This window comes from Leptidea sinapis, chromosome 30, assembly GCF_905404315.1.
Source record: "Leptidea sinapis chromosome 30, ilLepSina1.1, whole genome shotgun sequence".
Classification (NCBI taxonomy): domain Eukaryota; kingdom Metazoa; phylum Arthropoda; class Insecta; order Lepidoptera; family Pieridae; genus Leptidea; species Leptidea sinapis.
Genome location: NC_066294.1, coordinates 2,168,815 through 2,196,742, shown reverse-complemented (window position 1 = coordinate 2,196,742; position 27,928 = coordinate 2,168,815). Strand labels below are relative to the sequence as shown.

Here is a 27,928-nt window from a genome sequence, read left to right as displayed (position 1 = left end):
GAATCAGTTTTGAGAAAATTATTTATGCCTTTTTACAAATTATATCAAATTACACTGGCATGCAAAAGTAAGTATTACACTTTTCAAATTTTTTTTTTCTTAACTATAGAAGGTAGAGATTTAAGATTAAAAAAGTTTTATTGCAAATTTTATAGACTTTAATTCTTAGAAACTAAAATTATACATTAGTAACATTTTTAACTTAAAAAAGATAAAACAATGAAAATAGACATTTTTAGTTTAGTGTAAAAAAATTCAACTAAAATGTATTACATGTTATTTAATTTTTAATAACTGGTATTGCCTGCTCGAGCTCTGATTACAGCTTCGAGCCGGTTTGGCATACTGAACACTAGGTTTCGGAGCCGATGTTGGGGAATATTCTCCCATTCTTCTACCAGGGCCTGCTTTAGTGCCCTGAGGGTAGTAGGTGGTGGTCTGCGATTACTGACTAGCCTCCCAAGCTCATCCCAGGCGTGTTCAATCGGGTTGAGGTCAGGACTTCTTGATGGCCAAGCCATCACGCTGATACCGACCTCCTGAATATACTCTTGTACAATATGAGCCGTGTGTGGCCGGGCATTATCATTAATCAGCATCGATCCATCACCCATATTTGCTAAATACGGCCCTGCATACTTATTGAGAATCTCTTGAGCATATCTTTGCCCAGTGAGGGTGCCATTTTCTATGGCTACTAGCTCTGTGTGACCTTCTGAAGATATGCCAGCCCATACATGTACACTGCCTCCACCGTATTGGACTCTTTCTGAGATGCAGGCTTGAAGGTATCGCTCATCAGGTCGCCTGTAAACACTTCGCCTTCCATCAGAAGTGTAAAGGGAGAATCGAGACTCATTTGCAAACAAAATTCTTGACCATTCTTCTTCATCTCACTGCATGTGTTTACGGGCGTATCGCAGTCTCGCTACTCGATGCTGTCTCTCGAGTTTTGGGCCACTCGCTGGTATTCGGGATTTCGTTCGTACCGTCACACCCACCATTCTTGCAGTGCGACGCATACTGATGCCTAATTCCAGAAAAGCCATGATCCTAGCGCATTCTTCAACTGAAAGAGGCATGATAAATAAATGTTATGTGCTTTTTAGCATAAATTTTTAAAACAAGACCCATCGATCTTGAAAAAAATTTAAAACAGAAAGAAAAATGTGAATGGTAAAATTGTAATTCAGAAACGTCCACTTTGAAAAAGAAATGGTATTGTTTTTGAAGTATTTTTTCAGCCAATTCTTAAAAGAAGGTTACCGACTATAAAGTTTTTATGTACAAAAATAAATTCTCTTTGGAGTCCTTTTTATTTTGAAAGTATATCTTGTGAAATTAAAACGTTATCCCAATTTTAAAAGTGTGATACTTACTTTTGAAGGCCAGTGTAATAATGCATGGTTCCTGTCTGGTTCTGAGCTAAGTTTTTGTTCTAGTTTTATAATAAGTCAAAGTAATTTTGTTATTATATATTCAACTTAAAAGATGTACACAGAGTTCCTTATTAGTTTTTCTCCCCTTGTCAAAGCCTCATTACGAACTGATGTAAATTTATGACGTTTATTTAAAAAGTGCTGTTACGGTATGATATTATCACTCCCAATGATAGATTTATTTCTAATGGCTATTGGCTAACCCTGTGATCTTTCATAAGCACTAAAATCAATGATGTTGGTTGCTTGCACACTACGCTTGATGACAGAAAGCGGCGCTGCAGTGATTTCCACTAAGGCGGCTTTTTGTTTCTTCCTCCGGTATACTTCTTCTTTGATCCCTCTCATTTTGAGTGGGGTCGGCTTATCGGGTTGTGGAGGCTGGTCATGATGGTTTATCATGTACATGAAGGGTCTGTATTTTTATGAAAATAAGGGACGACACGAGCAGGACGTTCAGCTGATGGTAATTGATACGCCTTGCCCATTACAATGCAGTGCCGCTCAGGATTCTTGATAAACCAAATATTCTGAGCGGCACTACAATTGCGGTCACCTTGAGATTTAAGATGTTAAGTCTCATTTGCCCAGTGATTCACTAGCTACGGCGCCTTTCATATCGAAACACGATAATGTTTATACATTACTGCTTCACGGTAGAAATAGGCACCGTTGTGATACCCATAATCTAGCCGGCATCCTATGCAAAGGAGCCTCCCACTGGTCATGATGGTGTATCATGTGCATGAAGGGCGTCTGTTTAAGCTACCAGTGGTGTAATGATTTAAAATAAGTAGGATGGTTGCTCGTAAAAGAGTGCTTGTAGGTGGAAGTGTTAGGTAAGGTCTACGATCATATCAGGGTTGTACTAAAAGGTAGCAGAATAAAAGTTTGTGTGAAAGTTTTGATACAGTGGAAAGTCCAAAATACACCTAAGAATTACAGATGTATGGGTTTTGTATTTCCATACGATTTATCAGCGTATTATACCGAATCTCTGTAGTCAAGCAAAATAACTCCACCATTATATGTTAATACGAGTTGATAATTACATTTGATTGTATTGAGGGTTCAACTGAAGAGCCTGGCAATTACAATAAAACAACAGTTTGGGCTTGTGTAGATTTGAGATGATTATTACTTGGTTGTGGAATGAATTTATGTATGAGTTATATTCCTAGAAGATGGGAAACATAATATGAAATAATACGGCGCTGATATTTCGCAGCGTTATTTAATTAATGCAGAAATGAAAATTACCGCAACTTTAAAACAACTCGCTTGATTGAAATTAAAATATATTGTATTTTATATGTTATAGGCTGGGTTAGACTTTGTTAATACTTTATTTACGTAAAACTTACCTGAGTGTAAGCTAATCATAATCTTAAATTCCTTTTTATAGTCATTTGACAGCTGAAATTATGCGGAGCTTAAGCTAAGGCATCCTAATGCAAAAGTCAAGATCGCATTTTATCACACTCCTCATCAATGAATCACATCCTCGCAAATGAGACTTAACATCTTATGTCTCAAGGTGAAGAGCGCAGTTGTAGTTCCGCTCAGAATTATTGAGGTTTTTCAAGAATCCTGAGCGGCACTACCTTGTAATGGGCAGGGCGTATCAGTTATTTTCAGCTGAACATCCTGCTCGTCTCGTCCCTTATTTTCATAAATAAAACTCAGGTAAGTTTTACGAAAGTTAAGTCTGAGGTAATTCTAACGGTGAAATCTATCGTTAGACTTGATGCTTGCTTTAAACTTACAAGTTACATAAAAGATTAAGCAATATAATATTCACCTCTCATCTAAAATATAATTAAAAAAATCATTGTTTGTCCTCAGAATACCTTGGCGATTTTGGACAAATTGGATATTGATAGCGAAAAACCTTCAGAGGAAGAAATTGCCAGACTCTTCGGCTATGAAGAAGCATACTTCTCTGGAGAACTGGGACCTTGGCAAAGGATTAAGCCGAAAGTCTGGGCATTGTTTGACGAGCCTTCAAGTTCACCAGCCGCAAAGGTAAGTTCTCATATGCAATTAAGATGATGTTAACCTTGACTTGGGGATCAAAATTTTATTGACATAGAAACTACTGATATGGATTTGCTGTCTGATTTGAGAATTTGGTAAATTTGGTATTTTGGTCGAATCTGGTTGGTACTAAAAGGAATAAAAAAACTAAAAGTAAAAAATAAAGGTAAAAAATAAATAAAAATTGGACTGAAATTACCGGTAGGTTAAGTTCATATGGTGAAATTACAATTTTTATTGATATATTGATATTTTATAGTTATATTTTCTACCAGGCTTAAGCACACGAGACTTGCATTACGTAGTGTCAAAATAAAGTTTTACAAATGAATTCCTGCTACTTCAAGCGCAAAAACATACGAGTAGTAAGTGCTATTTAATGGTTATTATGAAATACAACTGTATAGAATTTGCAGATCTTAAATTAAAATGGAAATTGAGACAACCGTTTGACCATTATAATTTCATCCAAATGTTGACTAATAAAGCTATGTAGCATATATAAACCAGCGCAAATTTCGAACTGTCATTGAACGCGCAGAAGTCAGAAGTAGGATATCTCCGGCTGGTACTGGCAAAAGGCGTGGGCAATTCAAATTCGAATACAAATATTTTTATTCAAAATAGGATGTGACAAGACTTATTGAAAGTCAAAAACTACCTCCAATTACAAAACGAATGCCTCAGAACTGAGAAAAATGGGCGCAACAAACTCAGCGGGTTTTTCTTTCATCAAAAAAATATGATTACAAAGTAATATTGTGCAATCAAAGTCATTATTTAATAGCCTGAGGGCGGTCGCTCCATTCGCAATCTGTGGTATTATAAGAGTCATTATGTTATAGTAATCTTAACCACACAACCGTTTTTAACAATTCTTTTGAATAACATAATACTTTTGTTTTGAACATTTTCTGGAATCTTGTTGTAAAAACATATAATATATACAACTTCCCACAAAAGACTTACTAACTCTACTTAGCCGAGTAGTAGGTATTATAAGTTTATGTCTGTTTCTGGTGTTAACATTTATGGTTATGATACTTACTAGCAAATTCGCTTATGTGCCTATGAAGATACAATACATTTTCAAGTATAATTTATTTAAATTTTGCTCTCAATAATTCTTTTGAACCTCGGTTATAAATAGCACGAATAGCACCAATATTGTATTAATATCGGCAGCGTTGCCCTAAAGCAATATACCATTGGACATAATACTATGGAAATAACTAAAGTATACTAGTCGCGCCGTATCTATGTCAGTTAATTGTCTAATATTTTTAACCGCATATGCTGCAGAACTGAGTCTGTTCGCAAATCCTTCAAAATGGGGGCCCCATTGTAATTTGGAATTCGGAGTAATGCCAAGAAATATAGCAGATTCTACCGGTTTTACCACCTCTCCGCTTAACAAAACACTTGCATCTACATTTTTGACATTTGGAACTGTAAATGATAACTACTTCCCAAACATCTCTAATTACCTTCTTCTGGCTAGTATCAGGCACTTGTATACACACAACTGCTTATTGATAGTCTGTGTGATAAGCGAGACACAAAGGATGCGATCACGTGACACTTTGGTACCAGTGCTACCGCCAGTCGAAGATTCGCTTTGGCCTCAAATGACCACCACCAATAGCCTCCCACAGGAAGCCGGCTAGATTATGGGTACCACAACGGCGCCTATTTCTGCTGTGAAGCGGTAATGTATAAGCAATACTGTGTTTCGGTCTGAAGGGCGCCGTAGCTAGTGAAATTACTGGGCAAATGAGGCTTAACATCTCATGTCTCAAGGTGACGAGCGCAATAATTGTAGTGCCGCTCAGAATTTTTGGGTTTTTTGAAAATCCTGAGCGGCACTGCGTTGTAATGGGCATGGCGTATCAATTACCATTAGCTGCACGTCCTGCTCGTCCCGTCCCTTATTATCATTAAAAATAAAATTAATTTGGAAAACTATCAGATGTTGAGAGGACAGCTAATGTGCCTAGTAATCATATTTAGAACTCAAATTTATTGTTTTTTTATGTTTCCAAGTGCTTGTGAATCTCATTAGTCATTACATTATTACTAGCTGACCCAGAAAACGTTGTATTGCTATGGCAATGAAGTAGTAAAAAAAAAAACAATAATTAAAATTGTTGGGGTATAAAAAATAGATGCAGACCGATTCTCAGACCTACCAAATATATCGTACTACTACTATAGCGATTTTGTGGATGGAACAGAATAGTATAATTACAAAAATAGTTGTAGATCGATGTATTTTTTAATGCTAAATTATAATACAATAAAAATTAAAAAAAAATAAAAAAAATAAGGAAAATATATTTAGGGGTGGGTCTTATCGTTTAGGGGTATGAAAAATAGATATTGGCTGATTCTCAGACTTTGTTAACAAACACCGGGACACGAAATCTTTATATTATACTAGCTGACGCAGCAAACGTTGTATTGCCGATATTAAAATCGCGATACAAAAGTAACTGTTGATCGTAGATGGGTGAAAATTTGAAGTTGTATGTATTTATTAATGCTGACTCATAATCAAACAAATTTAAAAAAAATGTCAAATAAAATAAAAAAAAAATCGTGTGGACCACCCTTAACATTTAGGGGTATGAAAAATAGATGTTGGCCCATTCTCAGACCTACTTTATATGCTCACAAAATTTCATGAGAATCGGTCAAGCCGTTTCGGAGGAGTACGGGAACGAACATTGTGACACGAGAATTTTATACATATATAAGATAAGATTGTACTGCATGCACGTAAACTACAATATGAGTAAATTTTATTTGAAACATATTTTTAAGTATTATGCCTACCGTATCTGTACCGGAAGACGCATTGTTGGTAGGTCCCCACAAGATGGACTGACGATCTGGTCATAATGGCCGGCCGAGACGAACAGGACGTTCAGCTGATGGTAATTGATACGCTATGCCCATTACAATGCAGTACCTACGGCTCAGGATTTTTGAAAAACCAAAAAATTCTGAGTGGCACTACAGTTGCGCTCGTCACCTTGAGACATATTCAATTCAAATTCAAATTCAAATATTTTTATTTAACTAAGCAAAAAAATAAGCCCTTTAGACCGAAACACAGTACTGTTTACACATTACTGCTTCACGGCAGAAATAGTTGCCGATAGAAATAGGTTGGATAAGGGCAGCACAGGACCGATCGTCATGGTTATATTTGGGGGAGGCCTTTATTCATATTTCATATTTATTTATTAAAAAACACAATGTTACATTATAGATTAAATCCAAAGCGTTACAAAGATACTAATGAAAGAAAACAATCAAAGTATAAAATTAGGTATTTTATTTTATAGAGCTTACAGGCATCATACTCTCAAATCTTTTCTTAAATTATTTGACCAAACATCCCATAGAGCATAGGCAAATAACACTGTGGTGCTACCCCAAGTACTTTATCCAGCAGTGGATGTCTTCCGGCTGAAATGATGATGATTTTTAAGTACTTTCGAATTCTAACTCACTAAAAATCTACTTTATATTCTACTCAAACTACTTTAAAAATCATTATATTCCTTCACGTAAATGCTCTCCGACGTTTGGTCAAGCGGCGTTGAGTAAGAGTTAAGTATGTTAGTCCGAAAGGATACACCTTCCTTAAAGGCCTGCGACGCTCCTGTGATTCCTCTGGTGTTGCAAGAGAATGTGGGCGGCGGTGATCACTTAACACCAGGTGACCCGTACGCTCGCTTGTCCTCCTTTTTCAATACAAAAAAGGATAAAATATGTAAAATTTCACAAAGGGCGGCGATTAAGTGCAATTTGGCACTAAAATGGTAATTTCTTTTAAAACCAACCCTAAAATATTTGATCATGTGGTTAAGCTGCAAATGGGCATTTATTTTACTGATTTTCTTTTGTTTATTCAAAATTTACGTATTAAATTGAAAAATTGTTTGGTTTAAGGTTTAGAAAAGTACTAATTCTATTAAATTCTTTAAAATAAGAATGTGGTTATATTGAATATTCGGAGGTTTTTGACTCCAAAGTTTATTTTTGGGAAGCAACTGCCAAATTTTTTATTGGATATATCAAATTATATATATATATATATATATATTCTATTCAGTTCAAAATTTTCTTTAATTCGTTCTTTGTGCACTGTATTTTTTACGTCGGAATATTTTCATTGCGTTATGTTGTAATTGACTCTCTAAGAAACCAATTTTTGTGAATATTGAGGTATGACCGCGCCTTAACTTGTATCATTCAATTGAATGAATAGCTTATGTTCATTTATATTACAACATAACAGAATTTCTTATATTTAAAGCTACAATAATTATATGAATCCCAATATGAGGGTTAATCCCACTCATACCAGTGTTTCATTATAAAACTGTTGTTTAAAGCTAGGGCGATGTGTGGAACGGGTGAAAAATCAACATTGAAAGTATGTCGTGAAAAACGCTTTTAATTAAAAATGAAAAGCGGTCCTACGTGTGTTGAAAAACATTAACAAAAGCAAAGGAACACTTTATTATTATTAAAGTTTCACATTGAGGCTTTTGCTTGGCAGAAAACTCATGACAAATACTCGCAAGTTAAAATATTATTTTTTGAAAATAACTCGTAAATTTAAACTAATATTTTAAAAAGAAATTTTAAAATATCGATATAATTGATTTCAATATTCACTCTCCAAAATGACTAAAACATTTTTTTAAGCTCTTTACTGACTTTGAGCTTGACTCTCAGCAAGTTATATGTAAAATTTATTCAAAAAAGTATAGATTTCTATGAAATAACATTAATGCAATTTTAAGTTATTATGGAGCGTGCCATGTTTTAACTTGTTTACTGATAGATAAAATACTGTATGTTTATGTGATAATATAATCCTCGAATGAATAATAATCAATTCATGACTAAGAGATTATAAAGAGATCAAAATCTATTGCTGAGCTAAGCTTTCTATCGAGTTTCGTTTTATTATTAACATTATTTAATCAAAATCAATTCAATGTTTGGATATTCCTTTAAATTTTGGATTTACATTTAGTAGTCGTGTATTGGATTCACAAAGACTGGTTTTGAAGACGGCATTGCTCGGAGGACAGCGGACAAACACACGTGGGCGGGCAGTATTTTTTTCAAATAACAGAATTTTGTAATCATGTTTGTCATGTCATTTTATAAAAAAATTAAAAATTATAATATTGACTTAATTATCCAAAAGAACTTATATTTTACCAATGAGAGGCTCCTTTGCACCAGATGCCGTCTAGATAGTGAGTACCACAACGGCGCCTATTTCTGCGTAGCTAGTGAAATTACTGGGCAAATGAGACTTAACATCTTATGTCTCAAGGTGACGAGCGCAGTTGTAGTGCCGCTCAGGATTTTTGGGTTTTTCAATAATCTTGAGCGGCACTGCATTGTAATGGGCAGGTGGTATCAATTACCATCAGCTGAACGTCCTGCTTTCTCTATCATCCCTTATTTTCCATAAAATATATATATATATATATATATATATATATATATATATATATATATATATATCTTTACTTGCAAAATGCTTATCATACAACAACAACCAAAATATTAAGTTAAATTTTGCAATTTAGGAACTTTACCTGAATTAATTTTCAACTGAAGCTATTCCGTTTACCATCACATATTCAAACCCTTAGGGACGAACAAACAATAAATCTTTCTAGTTAGTTCAAGGCAGGCACGTTTTATTAGTTTCAGGTGTTAATAAATATATAAAGATAACCCATATTATACAATACAGTACATGTTATTTCTGATGATATTAACAAGAATGTCGTAGCGATCTCATGTTTTTTTTATTATGAAAATAAGGGACGAGACGAGTAGGATGTTCACCTGATTGTAATTGATACGCCCTGCCCATCACGATGTAGCGCCGCTCAGGATTCTTGAAAAACCCAAAATTTTGAGCGGCACTACAATTGCGCTCGTCACCTTGAGACAGATGTTAAGTCTCATTTGCCCAGTAATTTCACTAGCTACGACGCCCTTCAGACCGAAACACAGATTACTGTGTGTGCCGGCTAGATTATGGGTACCACAACGGCGACTATTTCTGCCGTGAACCAGTAATGCGTAAGCATTATCCTGTACAAAGGAGCCTCCCACTGGTCATATACTTACATGTTTTGTGATTAGACACACCATATTTCAATATTGACAAAATTAACCACTATTGTTAAGTTCGTCTTGAATCTTTCTGTTTCACCACAAAATCTCTCAATAACATATTATGATGATAAGGTATCATATTACAAAGCAAGCAACACGTAAACTCATATTTCATACACTCACATTAATAAATTAAGGTAAATTTGAAATACCCATGGTACGAAACTACTATAGAGATAGAAAGTTGAAAAAACGAGTTATTACTCAATAGTTTACCCGAGTACATAAGACGTGAGCCTACACTTACTAAATTTAAAAGTTTATTAAAAAACACTTGTTAAATACATTGTAAACATTTACGTAAATTTATTGTATTAATATAACCTAATTTATTAATTTATAAGCTGCAGTCAAAATGGGTAAGTAGTTTTGCGGGGCATGGTTTAAATGAAAGTGTAACTTTTTATGAATTAATACCTTACATACATACATTAACTAATAACTTTATCAAAATTACTTCAACCGCAAAACAAGATAACTCCATAAGCCACACGTTTCAATTATCTCTTATCATATGGAATACTATAAAGGTAGAGGTGTTCTATAGAGCAAACGTTATCTTTCATATTCATAAGTAATTATTTCAGTAAAACTGAACAACAATTAATACTTATAAATAATTTTTTAATTAAAAATATACTACGTTTAAAAAAACCGACTTAAAAACTGAACAGTATCAAAATTTAATATAATACACCTCTTATCCAAACCTTTACCTTTAATATAAATAAAATACTTTTATTTGTACGTGCTACATATTGATAGCTTTGAAGTCAGTGCCAAGCCAAATGTAATAAAGGTACCTACACAAATCATAAATCTCAGAGTAATCGGTGTACATACATAAAAAAAAAAATACCGATCGAATTGATAACTTTTTGAAGTCGGTTGATAAAAAACTTGTACTTTGCATCGTCACACTTTAATGCGAAATGCCGTATCTAGTGACATTACTGGTCAAATGAGACTTAACATCTATGTCTCAAGGTGACGAGCCCAGTCGTAGTAGTGCCATTCAGAATTTTTGGGGATTTTCAAGAATCCTGAGCGGCACTGCATTGTAATGGGCAGGACGTATCAAGTACCGTCAGCTGAACGTCGGGCTCGTCTTGTCTCTTATTTGCATTGAAAAAAATGCGACAGGATGGTTGACAGAAATAACCCAGTTTAGCACCATGGTATTTAGTCACACGTACACACATACAGCATGCAAATATCAGGATAAATAATATAATTAGTGTAAATATTTAATGACACGTATCAAATCAAATCAAATCAAAATCAATTTATTCGTGTACGTCAAGGAAATTGCACTTATGTATGTCAAAAGTTTTCATTTATTTTTATATTTACCTCCACTTTGGAAAGGGTTGAGCTTTAATGAGAAATGCCAAGACACCCATTGCCACTCTTTAAAATCAACATTTACAACTTCATCTTTTTACACATCTACTCAATTACTTATTTACTTTATTGGAGACAAAAACAGAAACAAATGATTAAATTATAACTAACTAAAATTATTACAATTGTTCCCTTGGAACGTCTCACTCAGAACATAGATGTTAAAGATAAAAGCGACATCTACTTAGGTGCAAGCGTGCACGTACAATCTACAATAAAAGTTAATCGCAGCATAGGTATGTAAATCTTGGTAAAAGTAAACTTTTTAATTATAAAACTAGAATGTAGAAAACAGAAATAATAAGACTTAAGTTTCATTAGAACTGAATATTTGTTTAAGATTAGTTTTATAGGTAAAAATGGAGCACGAAAACATATCAATGTTATTCAACGTGAGATTATGCAGTCTATATATTCTATGAAGTGGTGCACGTTTACCAATATTGGTCCTAGTTTTAGAGATGTGGAATAATTTTGTGATCTAGTGGCTATAGATGGTACACGGAAATTAATCTCAGATAACAATTGGGATGACTTAATCTCACCATTACAAATTTTATACAGCGTCACTGCATCAATTAACTGTCTATGGTTACTCAAGGATAGGGTATTATGTTTAGCTAACAGTTCATTGTAAGAGCAGCGGGGTATACGCATACGGTAATTAAGTGTTCTTAGGATTTTTTATTGAATCATTACAAATTTTTTAATGTAGATTGCATTAAACGGATTCCAGATTGGTGACACATATTCTAAATGTGATCTAACAAGACTATTAAGAAGGCAGGTAAACGTGTCTTTCCGCTTAAAGCGTTTAGTATTTCTTTTTATGAAACCTAGCATTCGGTAAGCTTTATTAAGTACATTTTCTACATGCACATCAAGAGTAAGTTTTGTATCTAGATACACACAAAGGTCTCTTTTTTCTGAGTTAAGAATGTAGCCACCTAGTTGAAAACTCGTAGTTAATATATTAAAATTTCTTGTGAATGTCATATGAATACATTTGCTACGGGCCAAAAAAGGTTTATTAATTTAAGAATATTCTTCAAATCTTATTAAATCAGACTGTATTAATTTTAAATAATTTTGATCGCAAACACAGGAGTTTATCTTTTAGTCATCCGCATATAAAGGAAATTTCAATGTTTGAAGCAAGATGAGATATCATTTATGAATAGTACAAATAGAAATGGTCCTAGGATAGATCCTTGAGGGACGTCCGATGAGGCTACGACAGGGGCAGAAGTATAAATTAATACGTTAAAACAAGAGTTATTGAGTACAGTAGATGCATCAATCCACACACACCGTAGATAAATAAAGGTATTTCGCGAGCATTTTATTAGCGATTATAAAAAAGTTTAATAACTTTTATTTTTAAAAACATGACGTATTTAAATGTATTTTATATAAATATGTAATTATGTGACGTGTGCATTGTGGTACTTATTTCTTTTGCAAAACATTTTGGCCCATCTTGATAAAATTATATGACTACACTCATAAAGTGGTAAAATATATGCTAATAAAAATTAAAACAAGGTCTATAAATTTTTACATGGTTTTACAACGCAACCCGGTATTTTAGTTTCAATTATTAGCAAAGTTCAACAGTACATGTGACAGGTCAATGTAACACATTGTTCGAGACTGGCTCGAGTACGCCCACTTGGGCGTAGTATTAGTTGCCGTACTCTGCAACTACACCTGCAGTATCTAGTTGGAGCGCAGTGGAGACCAATCCTTAATCTAAAGCTTGCAAATTATTGTATGACGGCAGAAAAAGGCACCGCTGTGGTAAATATCCGACAACCTTCCTGGGTCCGGGAATTATTCGAGACACTCTTCAGTAACGAGATTCATATAACCGATTCCCAGAACAGTGAGTTTTTTTGCACGGTTGCGAAGTTTGGGCATACTTTACATAGCATCGAAATGCGTATGCTGAGTTGCGCAAAAAGAGTAACACTCAAGGACAAAGTACAAAATAAATATATAAGTTTGAAGCTTTAAAGTTGCACCCATAACCAACAAAATATCAGATCGTAGGCTCCGATGGTACGGAGACGTAATGTGTAGACCCGACGATTATGTGGTGAAAAAAAAGAAAGAGGGGCAGGGGAATACCTCAAACTACCTAATTGACAAATGTCCAAAAAGACATGAAACGCCTTAGCCTCAGTGACGAAAATCTTGATGGCCCCGCATGACGGGATAAGATAAGAAGAAGAAGAAAGAAGATTTATAAGTGACTACCATAGGTATCATCACATAACCTTAACGCTTTATTTTATTGCAAGACTTAGAGAGTGATGTGAAAATGGAAAATAAAAAGATAATATATACCAATGATAGAGATTAGTTACGAAAGAAGTACCAAATTATCGGAAAAAAAAAGTTTTTCTAAAATTTTCGAAATTTTTTTTTTTTATGGAATAGGAGGACAAACGAGCGTACGGGTCACCTGTTGTTAAGTGATCACCGCCGCCCACAATCTCTTGCAACACCAGAGGAATCACAGGGGCGTTGCCGGCCTATAAGGAAGGTGTACGCGCTTTTTTTGAAGGTACCCATGTCGTATCGTCCCGGAAACACCGCACAAGGAAGCTCATTCCACAGCTTTGTAGTACGTGGAAGAAAGCTCCTTGAAAACCGCACTGTGGAGGACCGCCACACATCCAGATAGTGAGGATGATATCCTAACTTGTGGCGTGTCGTGCGAAGGTGGAATTCGGCGGCAGGAATCAGGTTAAACAGCTCTTCGGAACACTCCCCGAGATAAATGCGGTAGAAGACACACAATGAAGCGACGTCTCCACGCAACGCCAAGTGATCCACCATTCACAGAGCACTGGGACCCCGACAATTCGAGCTGCTCTGCGTTGCACGCGGTCAAATGGATCGAGCTGATACTGGGGTGCGCCAGACCAGAGATGACAGCAATACTCCATGTGTGGCCGGACCTGCGCTTTGTAGAGCGCTAGTATGTGGGCCGGCTTGAAGTATTGCCGTGCTCTTTTGATGACGCCCAGCTTCTTCGAAGCCAATTTGGCTTTGCCCTCCAGATGGCCACGAAATTGGCAATCGCTCGAGATTTCGAGACCCAGTAATCCGATACTAGGCGCGGCTTGGGGTTTTTTAGTGGTAAACGCGCAAACTTGAGTCTTCTGGGGGTTAAATTAGACAAGGTTCAATTTACCCCATTCCGCGACCTTCTCGAGAGAGGACTCGATAGAAGACACTAGTTTCTCCCGGCACTGGTCGACGATTTCCCGAGAGAGACTTGCATGGCCCGTGTATACGGCATCACCAGTGCTGTCGTCCGCATAGCAATGTATGTTGGAGGTGTCCAACATTTCATTGATATGCAGAAGAAACAGCGTAGGAGATAGCACACAGCCTTGGGGCACTCCAGCATTCACGGGCTTCGGGTTCGAGCAATATCCGTCGACAACGACCTGTATGCTACGCCCAGTGAGGAAGCTGGAGGTCCACTTGCACAAGCTCTCGGGAAGCCCAAATGATGGAAGTTTTGAGAGGAGCGCCTTGTGCCATACACGATCAAAGGCCTTCGCTATATCCAAGCTAACTGCCAGGCCTTCCCCCTTGCTTTCAATAGCCGCCGCCCATCTATGTGTTAGGTATACCAGAAGATCACCTGCCGACCGTCCATGGCGAAAGCCGTACTGTCGGTCGTTGATCAACTGGTGACCCTCTAGGTATACTAAAAGCTGGCGGCTAATTATGCTCTCCATGAAAATTGTTTGAATAGTTTTCTGGACAGCCTCAATTTATATTTAGATTTGGTTGTTATTGCTGCGATGGAACTCTTAAAAACATTCTCATAATTTTTTGGCGCAAAAAGTTATCATAGTTTTTTTTACATGTTACGATCGGAGGTTCTTTTCATGTTGAGGTCTAAGGTTCCAGGTTATATCTTGTACTATTCGAAGATTAGACGAGCCATAATATCTTCACATATAATAAAATTGTCTGTACATTCAAAATAATTCAACAAACGAATTAATTTACAATAATAGAATAATCGCATTATCGAAGACGCAATGTTGGTAGGCGCTTCACAAGATGGACCGACGATCAATGTTCAAGATCGCCGGAATACGTTGGATATCGTCGTGGAGATCTTTGGGGGAGGCCTTTATCCAGCAGTGGACGTCTTCCAGCTGATGATGACGTTGATCATGATGAATATAATTATCATATTATCACACTTTTTACACAACTTATCTTAACCCAAACTAGATATAGCATATATATATACTTTCACTATCCGGATTTCAGTAGGTACGGTGCTCTTCAAACCAAAACACAATAATGCTTGCACCTTAGATTAAGGATTGGTCTACGCTCCGCTCCAACTAGATACCGCTCTACTGAAGAACAATAGCTTTTTTATTACGGAAACAATTAGATGCTTGTGTGCGTGGCATCTTGACACTCAATGGCATCTTTCAAATTTTGTAACATAAGCTTTGTGTTGTTTTACATTGAAATAAATAAAATACAAAATACTTACTGATGAAATGTGATCCCAGTGTCTTTCTTATTTCTTGTAGCATTATTTTTACAAAGTGGCGCAACCCGGCGTTTTAATTTCAATTATTAGCAAAGTTTAACAGTACATGCGGCAGGTCAACGTCACACATTATTCGAGACTGGCTCGAGTACACTTGGGCGTAGTATTAGCTGCCGTACTTTGCGAATACGCCTGCGGTATCTAGTTGGAGCGTAGCAGAGACCAATCCTAAACCTAAGGCTTGTACGTTATTATATTACAGCAGAAAAAGGCACCACTGTGGTAGCCATATGCTGTGTAGAGAAGCCTCCCTCTGGGTCCAGGAATTATTCAATATTCTCTTCAGTAACAAGATTCATATAACCGATTGCCAGAACGTTGAGTTGGGCCAGACTGTTGAACAATATATTGTACTCTCTAATAAAGCAATTCAATTCACAAATCACAGCTGCGACGGGATCATAAATTATTGAGTCCCTCTATTTACGACGTACGGTCGACTTACTGATTAATTGAATTGGATGTGACACGATCAAATATAACTGATAGGCTGCAGGAGATTTTGGAATATAACATTTGTAATATTATGTATTTTTTCTGTACCATAATTATACAAATGATTTGAGTTATCTTTAGTGTTAATTCCGCCAATATTTGTCTTTAAACAATTCAACACGTGTTTCGCATCTACACGAGGCATCCTCAGGACGTGTTGTCTTGCCAAAATCTGGCACGAGACTTTCAATAAATTTTCTCTACCATAATATTTATTTCTTAATTAATATTTATGCATATTTCGATACCTACATGGGGAGTGAGACAGGCCTGGTATTACTATTAGTGTAATACCTAAGTAAACATTTAGTTTGATAGTAACTTAAATATTCAGTCGAATAAAATGAAATGAAATAGATCTCTTTACGTAATTATCACCACCATTTTCACACCATTTTTTTTTGGAGTGGGTAAAAAAAATCACGTTAAATAATTGTGTTTCATATTCATATATAGATAGGGCGAAGCTAATGTAAATCTTATTATATATATTTTTAAACATATCTTTAGGTCTTCGGAAAATTATAATATTTCTTAGCCTGATACGAACTTTATTTCAATTGAAACAATGTGTTCAGCCGTAAATCCTTTAATGGAAAGTTTTAATTGACTAAACAGAGCATGATCCTAAATAAATTTTGAGTGATAAGCATATTAAATTAAAATGAGAGTTGACAAAATATTTCAGAATAGAATTGTAAACATTCTTGTTACTGGATAATGTCCAGTAATAATTTTCTACCAAATTCAAAAAGGAGAAATTTCAAAAATTTTCTGTATTGTATTTTCTGAGCTTAACTCGGAGTTTCCCTGAGGGATCGAATCACAAATAAGGAGATCCGAAGGTGAACCAAAGTCACTGACATAGCCCAAATGATTGCGAAACTGAAGTGGCAGTGGGCAGGGCACATAGTTCCACGGACAGATGGCCGTTGGGGCAGTAAAGTCCTCTTATGGCGACCACGTACCGGAGGATGCAGTGTTGGCAGGTCCCCCAAAAGATGGACCGACGATCTGGTCAAGAATGCCGGAATACGTTGGATGAGGGCAGCGCTGGACCGATCGTCTTGGAAATCTTTGGGGGAGGATTTTATTCATCAGTGGACGTCTTTCGGCATATGATGATGATGAACTCTTTTCTTGATTTTCCTTGCGATAAAAACAAGCGGGTTATTAATATCTTTGCAAGTTATGAAATGATGTTGATCAGTTTCTTTGTTTTATGGGTGCTAGTTACATTAAATAAATGATACATAAGTATTTAAATTTTAATTGAATTGGTTTTAAATATAATATTACTTGAAGTTGATTTTAAAGTCTATTCCGGTTTGATAGTGTAGTAAATATGACGGTAGTGGTGTAAATATAATTCTCAGGGTGTCTCCATATAACTGAGATCTACCAGTGAAACTTCTATAGCCGGAGCAAACAGAAAAATATTTTAAGTAATACATTACCGCCATATTTCTCATGTACCTCATATAAATATTAATTTAAATTTGTTAAAAGGTGTAATTTAAATTAACTGTTAGTTATTTATTAGAGAAACCTCAAGCAAAAACATTTAATGGTCATATGTGCATGGTAAGCACCCTCACTTCAAATATTACCCCATCATAACGCTACCCTACCCAACTTTAAATTATTATTATAATTTAAATATTACTTACTAACATAAATTCAAAACCTTCCAAACACTTCTTCCTCCGCAAAAGCAAGCAAATTTCATAAGCCATGCATTTCAATTATCTCTCATCGCATGTAATGTTCTAGAAGTTATTTGAAGTGGAAAACTTTAGCTATACTATCTTCGTACTCAACACTTCATTTTCTCCCCCTGCGTTGGAAAATATAACCTATAGCTATTTCTGTTAGATTGAATTTTACTTAATTGGTGTCGCTTGTAATGCACATTATTTAGTGTTCTTGTACACAAGAATGTTTTCTATAGGTATTAAACCTAATTTAATATGCCAGCGAGTCGGGACTCACGAGCGAGCAGGCGTTTTGTTTTGCGATATTTTAAAAATGAAGAAACATAAATAAAGCAATGCATATTAAAGGTCATTGCGATAGAAATTAAACTTTTAACGCTTCCTCAAGACGCTGAAACAATTTAATTAAATGTGATTATTATTGTAATGAAATTACCATTAATGATAGCTCTCTATTTATTTATTTATGTAGGTTTGACAACGAAAGGATATTGAATTTAAACAAGTACCAAAAAAGACTAGTGGAAGTGGCAATACCCTTACGCCACTACTGTGTACAATATACCTACTCGAGACCAGTCATATTTTGATGTCAAGTGAAGGATGATTATCTTTTAAAAAAATACAAATATGCCTTTTTGCGCCATTTTGGAATGTAAAAATCATAGCCGCAATAAAAATATTTGCAATGAAGGGATTTCCTATCATCGGTAATCATAATTTTCCGATTTAAATGCAATTAATATTTTTATGTGTAATGCAAAATATACAATTAAATATGAACCATAATATTACGACGTATGATTCATTTACCTTTACGTTTAATCGATGTAGCTTATGATAGAATAATTAATGTAAACAATAAAAATAGCTTGCTACTCAACAAGTACATGCATGGACATATCGATATAATTTTATCGAAATAAATGTTTTCTTTATAGATAATTGTAATCGACTATTGCTCTTTTCAATGCACCATGCGATAAGGGTGTGAGTAAGCAAAAAGTTATAATATGGTTGTGGTAATTGTGTACAAGAGAGACTACGATAAATTCAAATTAATAGTTTTAATTGTCTCTTAGGTACAGCTAATTATTATTTAACGAATAAGTGTAAGATTTCAGTGAAACTACTTAAGCCTCACTTTTTAAATATAGACAAACAAGTTTTTTAATTAAATTTTAATATATTGAGGTTTCACCGATAAGGTTGAGTCGAGGTGGATTATAAGAAAAACCTCATCAAATCATGGAGTAGAGGAAATTCGTCATAGAATTGTACAAAAATAGATCGAAAACCATGAATTAGTAATATACTTCATCAACCCTGATTACATCATTTCTAGTTTTCACTAACTTATCGATATGTTTATTAATTTTCGTACAACACTAGGTATTTTGACTGAAGTCAAATCTATGGTTACAGAGTTCCTGATTCTTCAAGTTTTTATAATATGTTATTTTTTGCAATTTAAGAAAAAGTTCCGAGGTTGTCATTATCACTCTAAGAATATGAGATTAGCGTAATGGTACTAAGATCGAAATTGATGTAAATAAATGTGTAGTTATGTCTTTTCGTGATTGTGAATTAAGGCCTATCACAAAGCAGGAATTAAGTGTGTGTATTACATATTTAATAGATAAATGTGTGAGTTTTGCAACGTGGGTTCCCATAGTAAAATGACATGATGCCACTTCTACTAGTTTTTTCTGTTCTGTGATTTTAAATCACGATTACATACCTATAATTATCATTCTTATTTTGTCAGAATAGGTAAGAGCCACGCGTACTGTAATGATTATTATAAATACTAATGGCTATGGCAATTATGAGTGGTCGCGTCAATGGTCAGACACGTATTGAAATGGTTATTAATAATACAAATGGTTATTGTTAATTCTGACCGACCTGGTCAATAATTAGACGCGTACTGTAAAGGTTATTGTTCATTCTGACCGGCATGTTCAATGGTTAGACGTGTGATGTGCCTAAGATTAAAAGTTATAAAAAGGTCATGATGGCAAAAATATAACTCACTCACCAGGTGAAACTCATTTATAATATCTTTATTTTAAATTTGATAGACCTTAAGAAATATACTAATGAATTTTGTCATTATCTCAGAATTCAATGCTTAATATTCAACGTTGTTCATTCAGAAAGAAGGACAAAAGATATTCCGAGTAAAGTTTTCGACTTTAGCGAAACGGAGATGATTGATTATAAAAGCTACATAAATTTTGGCTTTATTTGTTCAAACAGATCTAATTCTGCCACTTTTGTTGGTAGATTTGGTCGTATTTATTCTCGTACTTTGATGATGTCAGAACTATCAAACAATAATAAACACATTATCAGTTTTAGTGCTTGTATATTTTTTTGAGAGATTGCCCCATTTTCAAAAGCATAATAAATATCCAAAAGATTATCCGAAATGAGTAAGTCGGATTTAACAGTATTGAATGGTAAAGGTTTATGCTTGAGTTAATTTCGCCCAAGATTTATAAAATCCGTACGTTAGTCAGTGATTATTTCATTTACAAGTAAGATAATTTTTAAATTATCATTTCCAAAGACATCCTTGGAGATCTTCGTGGTGAATGAATGCGTTATACCGAGTACTTTTGCGATGCGATTAAGCCGTTGACCACTGATGAATGAATATGCGTTTGTACCAGTGGGAGGCTCCTTTGCACAGGATGTCGGCTAGATTATGGGTACCACAACGGCATCTATTTCTGCCGTGAAGTAGTAATGTGCAAGCATTACTCTGTTTCGGCCTGAAGGGCGCCGTAGCTAGTGAAATTACTGGTCAAATAAGACTTAACATATTCATATCTCAAGGTAACAAGCGCAATTGTAGTGCTGATCAGAATTATTGGGATTTTCAAGAATCCTCAGCGGCACTACATTATATTGAGCAGGGTGTATCAATTACCATCAGATGAATGTCCTACTCGTCTCGTCCTTATTGTCATAAAAAAAAGTGGCGCCCGGTGACAATTGGTTATTAACCGGCGCGAGAGTCAATTATGTCCATAGTTATCTCTCTATTATCTACAGGAATCTATCTGCACTATAGTTTGCCATATAAGAAATTACAACAACAATATTAAACAATTGCGACACCAATACAAACCTTCAACAAAAAGTTGAATCAAAATGTCCACAATGAATTTTTTGCCGCTTTACATAGCATTCGTCGACTAATCCAAAGCATTTGATTCCATTATATATAATTTACACAAATTTTGTTTCTATACAGAGATTCAATTAATAGTTATGCGCACAAAATTTCTGTTACAAAATTTGTTCAGCAATAAGGTAATCCTCAAAGTGTTAGTAGGTTATTTTTTTCAAATTCAAATAGTTTATTTCTCAAAATAGGATAACCGCATCACTTTTTGAAGTCAAGAAAATATACAAATAATAGAATAATACAGTCCTACTGCTAAATTATTATAATATTATTTACATTGCTTTAATCCCATGCACTTTTATCTGTTATATAATCTTTAATTGTATAATAAGCTTTTTTAAAAAGTTTCTGTTTAACAAATATTTTAAACTTTTTTAATTGTAGTTTGCAAATTTCTTCAGGGATTTTATTATAAAAACGACACATTGTCCTCTGAATGATTTGTCTATTTTCGTTAGCCTTGTATGAATCAGAGCAAGATTATGTTTATTTCTAGTATTGCAGTTATGAATGTCACTGTTTTTTTAAAACTATCTATATTTTTATGCACAAATATTAGGTTTTCAAATATGTATTGACATGGTACTGTTAATATGTTGATCTCCTTAAATTTATCTCTCAACGAATGTCTACAGGACAGATTGTAGATTGCTCGAACAGCTCTTTTCTGCAGTGCAAAAATCGTTTGAATATCACTAACGTGTCCCCACAATAATATACCGTAAGACATAACAGTATGGAAATAATAACAGTTTAAATTTGAAAACAGAGGCAAAGGGCACACGAGTCTCGTATACTATTTTTCCTATTAAGTTGCGCAAAGTTTGACCACTACAATTATTTTGAATAATTGCAACGTAATAGATTGGCGGCGTTGACAATCGTTTTGACAGGTCCATTCCAGACGACAAACAAAGTAAACAAACCGGCACGAGTAAGAGCGCTCGGGCTCGGGGAGACAGTGTCAGAGTGCCAGAATGACGCGCGCGTATACACCTTGGAATCGCTCGTATACTCTTATACATTTCCGCACGCTCAACTACATTCCCACACGCTCTTGTCAACGTGTACGTGGTACTTTGCGAACGCAAATGCATGCGCAAAATCGAACTTTGCGCACGATAATAGGAAAATAAAATAGTATTAAACATTACGTACCTTAGATCTCTGAATATTTAAAAACATAATCAAATCCCTACTAATATAATTATAAATGTTAATGTAAGTTTGTTGGAGCTAATGAACCGATTTTGATGAAATTTGGTACAACGATAGACTAGAGCTTGGGAGAGGACATAGGCTACATTTTATCTATGGTTCCCGCGGGATTTGTGATATTCACGTCTATGAGCTATTACTATACCAATACTAGGTTTAATTTGCCATAGCAATCTTCCTCGAAATAAGATTCATATAATATGTTGGGAACAGGAGCGAAAACGGGAACCGGAACTGGAATAGGACATGGGATAATCTTCAATTCCAAACTTGCTTATTATTTTTAAAAAGCCTTTATATACGCGGATGAAGTCGCGGCATCAGCTAGTATCTAATAAAGGACAACCGAATTAACGAAAGCTGGATAAACAGTAAATGAAATTTATTATTATTTAGTGGCCAGTCAAAGAAACGCGAACCTAAAAAGCATATTTGTATAAAATTTGCCGCCGAGAAACCTTACAAAAATATATTTGAATGTTTCCTTTGTGTAAGAAAATAAAACACTTTGTAACAAGGAAAACCCATTTGTACTTACCAATAAAGAGGACAAATTGTTGTTGGCTGTTATTAAATATATTATTCTATTGGATTAATTCTTTTTTGTTCGTTTCGTTTTTTGGATAGTTGGTCAGTTGTACAGAAATATACTTACGACAATTTGTAGTAGTAAAAACATTACATAAACAACTATTTCATTGTTCTCCGTTCTTCTAATAATATAAAGTCACTAGCTGACCCGGCAAACGTTGTTTTGCCATATAAAGTATAATTCACGCGATAGTTTTATAAGTAATAAAATATTGCATATATATATTGTACATCATATTGTCAATAGTTTTTGCAGCGCACGCAAAAATAGGTTTTCGATTTTACACCTTGTGTTACAAAATAGCAATTTTATTACGGATCCCTAATTTTGAAAAAAAAACATAGCCTATACACTTCCTCGATAAATGGACTACCCAAGACTGAAAGAATCATTCAAATCGGACCAGTAGTACCAGAGATTAGCGCGTTCAAACAAACAAACACTGCAGCTTTATAATATTAGTATAGATAACACATAGCAGAACTGCCGCTGCGTCAAAAACTTTATCATATAAATATTCATTAAAAAAAGAAAATATGAAATTATAAATGATAGTAAAAATGTAAGAAATATGCTTTAATAGGAAACCAAACTAAAAAGAAGTAGCTAAATAGTTTTCAAAAAGTTTAAAATGGGAATAGTGTGATTAGCAAAAAAAATGATGTTAATTGCTTTAAATATTTCATTGACAGAACAGACAAGGATCGTGACACGAGATTTTCAAATACAGATACTACACCACCAGTGGGAGCTCCGTTGCACTGGATGCCGGCTAGATTATGGGTACCACAACGGTGCCTATTACTGCCGTGAAGCAGTAGTAATGTGTAAGCATTAATGTCTTTCGGTCTGAAGGGCGCCGTAGCTAGTGAGATTTTTGGGCAAATGAGACTTGACATCTTTTGTCTCAAAGTGACGAGCGCAGTTGTAGTACCGCTCAGAATTTTTGGGTTTTTCAATAATCTTGAGCGGCACTGCATTGTAATGGGCAGGGCGTATCAATTACCATCAGATGCTTGTCTCGTCCCTTAGTTTCATAAAAAAAGTTACCCCTCGTTTACACCAAGAAATAAGTCAAAAACTTGTTTTAAACAAAACTTGCAGAATACTTGTCAAAACATAAGTATTTGTTTTAAACATCTATTTCAATTGTCTGAAACAAACTTCCGTTCACACTGTGTTGCGAACAAGTCTTTATACAAGTATAAAACACATCTGTGTTAACGTATAGGTCTGAGACATGATTGATCCAGTCTGATACATTGACATACATGTTTTTTTTACAAGTAATGTTAATTTTATTGAAGTTTATGTATAATATTTATTTAAAACAAGTTGTATACTCCATCAATGCTTGCTGGATAAAGTTTTAAACATTTACCGGTCAGACCGCATTTTTTTTTGAATGCGATAAAACGAAGAAAAATGGGGTGGTCAAAGAAACAAACTTTATTAGACATACAAAACCTGATCTTAGGAACCATGTCATCGATTTTACTGACAAGAAAAACTGCATTCATCGATAAAAAAGAAACCAATACTCCGTCTGGGAATGGAGCCCGGAAGCCTTGAACAATAATACGTACATTATTTATTTAGATATCGATTGTGAAGGTTTTAAGCAGTAAATGTTTACTATGAAAATGGATATATAAAATGAATATATAAGATATATCTTATATATACAGAAACAAATAAGTCGGACCGAATTGTATAAATTAAAAGTGTGTTTGTCAGCTACGACGCACGACTGGGGTTTACTCCTCAAGAACGATTGTCTTTGAACAAGTACTAAACAAAATCAAGTCCAATAGAGTCGGTTACAAACATTTTTCTCATACCGAGCGCCTTATATGAAAATTGATTCTTAAAGAGTAAGCTCAAAAAATACTTAAGAAAGTGAGGAAATAAAGTTCATTTGATCGGAAACCTAATACATATTTAAAGTGCTCATTTGGAACAAATAAACATTATTGATGTATTTTGTTGTTTTGCTCACGTTGTTTTTCGAATACAACGTTTTCAAGGGTGACTAAGGTTGACAAGAGCCGAAAAGTAATTTATGTAGCTTCGAATGTTGTATATTAAGCTGTAAATGGATTGTTTGTTTCAAAATTATCAAAGCTCTTCTTTTTTTCATATGAACTTATATTTATTCAAACAAATCAAACCTTATAACTATATTTACAATACTATGATTACATAAAATTAAAACAACCATTACGGGGAAGCGTACCAAGAATACTGGCAGTATTTCCACGTTGGATAGCTAGGTTGATCTGTTGCCCGAAATAGCTGCCAACGCTTGAGTTGCCAGTAGCCCTGTTGAGGCGAGAAGATAGTACTTTGTACATTCTCCGCACCTCTGGGCCCCATGGGCGAAGTGTCTCGACACCAAGCAGCACAAAGTTGTATGACTCACTGAGACCGACAACTTTGCGACGCTTGCTGTCTTCGGTAGTCAAAACAGCAGCCCTCGCACCAACTGATGTTAAAGAAATTAAAGTTTGCAGGGAAATAGTATTAAAGATAAAAGCTAGCATATATATAAGAATGATGTTTGTAGAATCTTGCAGCTACCTTATTTCTAAATTGCATTTTTAAGCATTAATCATTCCATTCCTTTAATCAAAATAACGAATAAACAATTTTTTTCCTATCACTGCATTGGACGAGTGTATTTAATTCGCTTCATGTAGTTTTTCTGAATCTATAATTTCCTCCCAATTTTTTGTTGAAAATGTAGAAAGAAAAACCTTTCAGAAATCCAATGTTATCCTTGGCCTATAAATTTTTAGTATTTTGTTAAAGACATCTAAAGTAAATGATGAGTGAACATCTAGCATGATGAAAGCACAAAACCTAAAGTGACATCGGTGCAAGTGAGAAGATTAAGCGAGTAAATAATTAAATATACATATTTAGCTTTATTAACTTACAATAACAATTGATGGAACAAAATAATATTGTGCCTGATACTAAGCGGCATTAGTTTAAAACAGAAACATTATGATCCCAAAAAAAATTATTGAATTAGGCGTTACTTTGCGGAAATCCATAATTATACAAATGATTAAAGTTTTCTTTAGTGTTAATTCCGCCAATATTTGTTTTTAAAACAATTCGACACGTGTTTCGCCTCTACACGAGGCACTGAGACTGCTTTAAAAACAAATATTAGCGGAATTAACACTAAAGAAAACTTAAATCATTTGTATTATGATCCCACTCGAAACTCAATATAAATAAATAGACATAAAATATGTCATAGTGCTCACATAGTCTGTCACCCTGCAACTAATCAAAGTGATGTCATGTGTTTCAGCCGCATTTCTGTGTTCTGCGTTGAACCCCGACCATAAATCTATAAAAAAGAATGAATCATTAGAGATGCAATGCAATGTTACACTTTAAGTACGTGTGGTGCAAGTACAAAGGATATATTGTGTAAGTGCATTAATTAAAAAAAAATATCTAGTTACAAAATTACAGAATATGATATTTTAAGCAATTCCCATCACCTCTGGGATACATTATAATACATATTAATGTGTCTATTTCCAAAAATTTTTGGTCGATGCAGGATTCGAACCCGCACATCTCGGGCTACCCAAGTATGACATTATATGATAGACGTATAAGATATGATAATTTGTTAAGAATGTCTTTTTAAAATATTATATATTTTAAGTTTATTTTTTTAAATTGAAAAAACCCTTGCTCGTATTTACTTTTGAGCCTGTCAATCAGTAAAATACATTATCTTGAAAATGGATATCCTTCCATCCTTTCTCACTAACATGCAAAAATATACATTAAAGAAGTTTAAATTTAAAAAATTTTCGTTTAGCGTTTCAAATAACTGTTGGATATTCGCCCATTGAAGATTTTGAATACGCTTGTGCTTATAGCTTGTACTGAATTAAGAAAAATGTGAACTGTCGCAGAATAATGCAATAATTTATGACGCACTTCCCGTCCGCGAAAGCCGATTTTCCTCAAAGGGAAATCCGGTGATTTTCTAAATATATTTTATATTTTATAATATTGTTCCAAACATGAAAAAAAGAAATTGGTAAGTATTTAAATTATCACTGTGTACTGTGTTTGCAGAGGCCAAGTAGACCTTGTTTTCAAGGGGTACAACTTTTAATTCTACCGAAAGGACATGGAATTATTAGTAACTAGCTTTAACCCGCGACATCGTGCGCGTGCAAAGGTTACTTTGGACAGCATTTTTACATGCATTTATGCAGAAAAGCTTTAAATAATTGGCTAACTTGTCTTGCTTATGATGAAGTGGAAAATCTTCTGATCAGACTGACATGACAAGCACACGCATTGTATAGATGGACCCAATTAAAGGTCCAATTCAAACCCACATGCACACACTCACTCACACACACACGCACACACACAATTAATAGTAAATTGTAAAATTTGGTTCTTAATCATTTCTGTTTATTTCTATATTGTTTACTAAATAAAATGTATCTGCTAAGGAAGTTGCGAGATATTCCCAATACAAGTGTTCTAAGACAACTTACTGGGAAGTCTCAACCACTAAAATATGTATACGTAATCTTTGAAATAAACGAAATTTATTAATATTATTTATTATTTTTTATAATTTTTATTTTTTTTATAATACTGAATTTGTAAATAATACACTACAAACCAGCTGTGGTTAATACATTTTTAAAAGCTACCAAGTATAGAACTGTCACTCCCCTTTTCCAGCCCCACACAGATCTAAATTTTAAAAATGCTAGAACAATTACGCATTAATTTATTTTTAAAAACATAAATATAAATTCGATAATGACGGAGTTTTTCAAACTTCCAACCCCTACTTCAACCCTGTCAAGCATTTTATTCGCAATAAAAGATGAAGTCCTTTCCCAAGCTCTTGTCTATCTGTGTACTAAATTTCATCATAATCGGTTCAGTGGTTTAGGCGTGAAAGCGTAATAAACAAACTTATATTATTAGTACGGATTCAGG

The 27,928-nt window shown here is 34.5% G+C and overlaps 1 protein-coding gene across 3 annotated transcripts in view; it reads left to right on the top strand.

Moving 5' to 3' along the window:
• Window positions 1–27,928, top strand: part of LOC126973862 (potassium voltage-gated channel protein Shaw-like) — a 226,884-nt gene that overhangs the window by 123,893 nt on the left and 75,063 nt on the right. For all 3 annotated transcript variants that reach the window (XM_050821212.1, XM_050821213.1, XM_050821214.1), the window contains exon 4: window positions 3,285–3,464. In XM_050821212.1, the coding sequence (XP_050677169.1) occupies window positions 3,285–3,464 (180 nt within the window). The remainder of the gene's footprint in view (window positions 1–3,284; window positions 3,465–27,928) is intronic.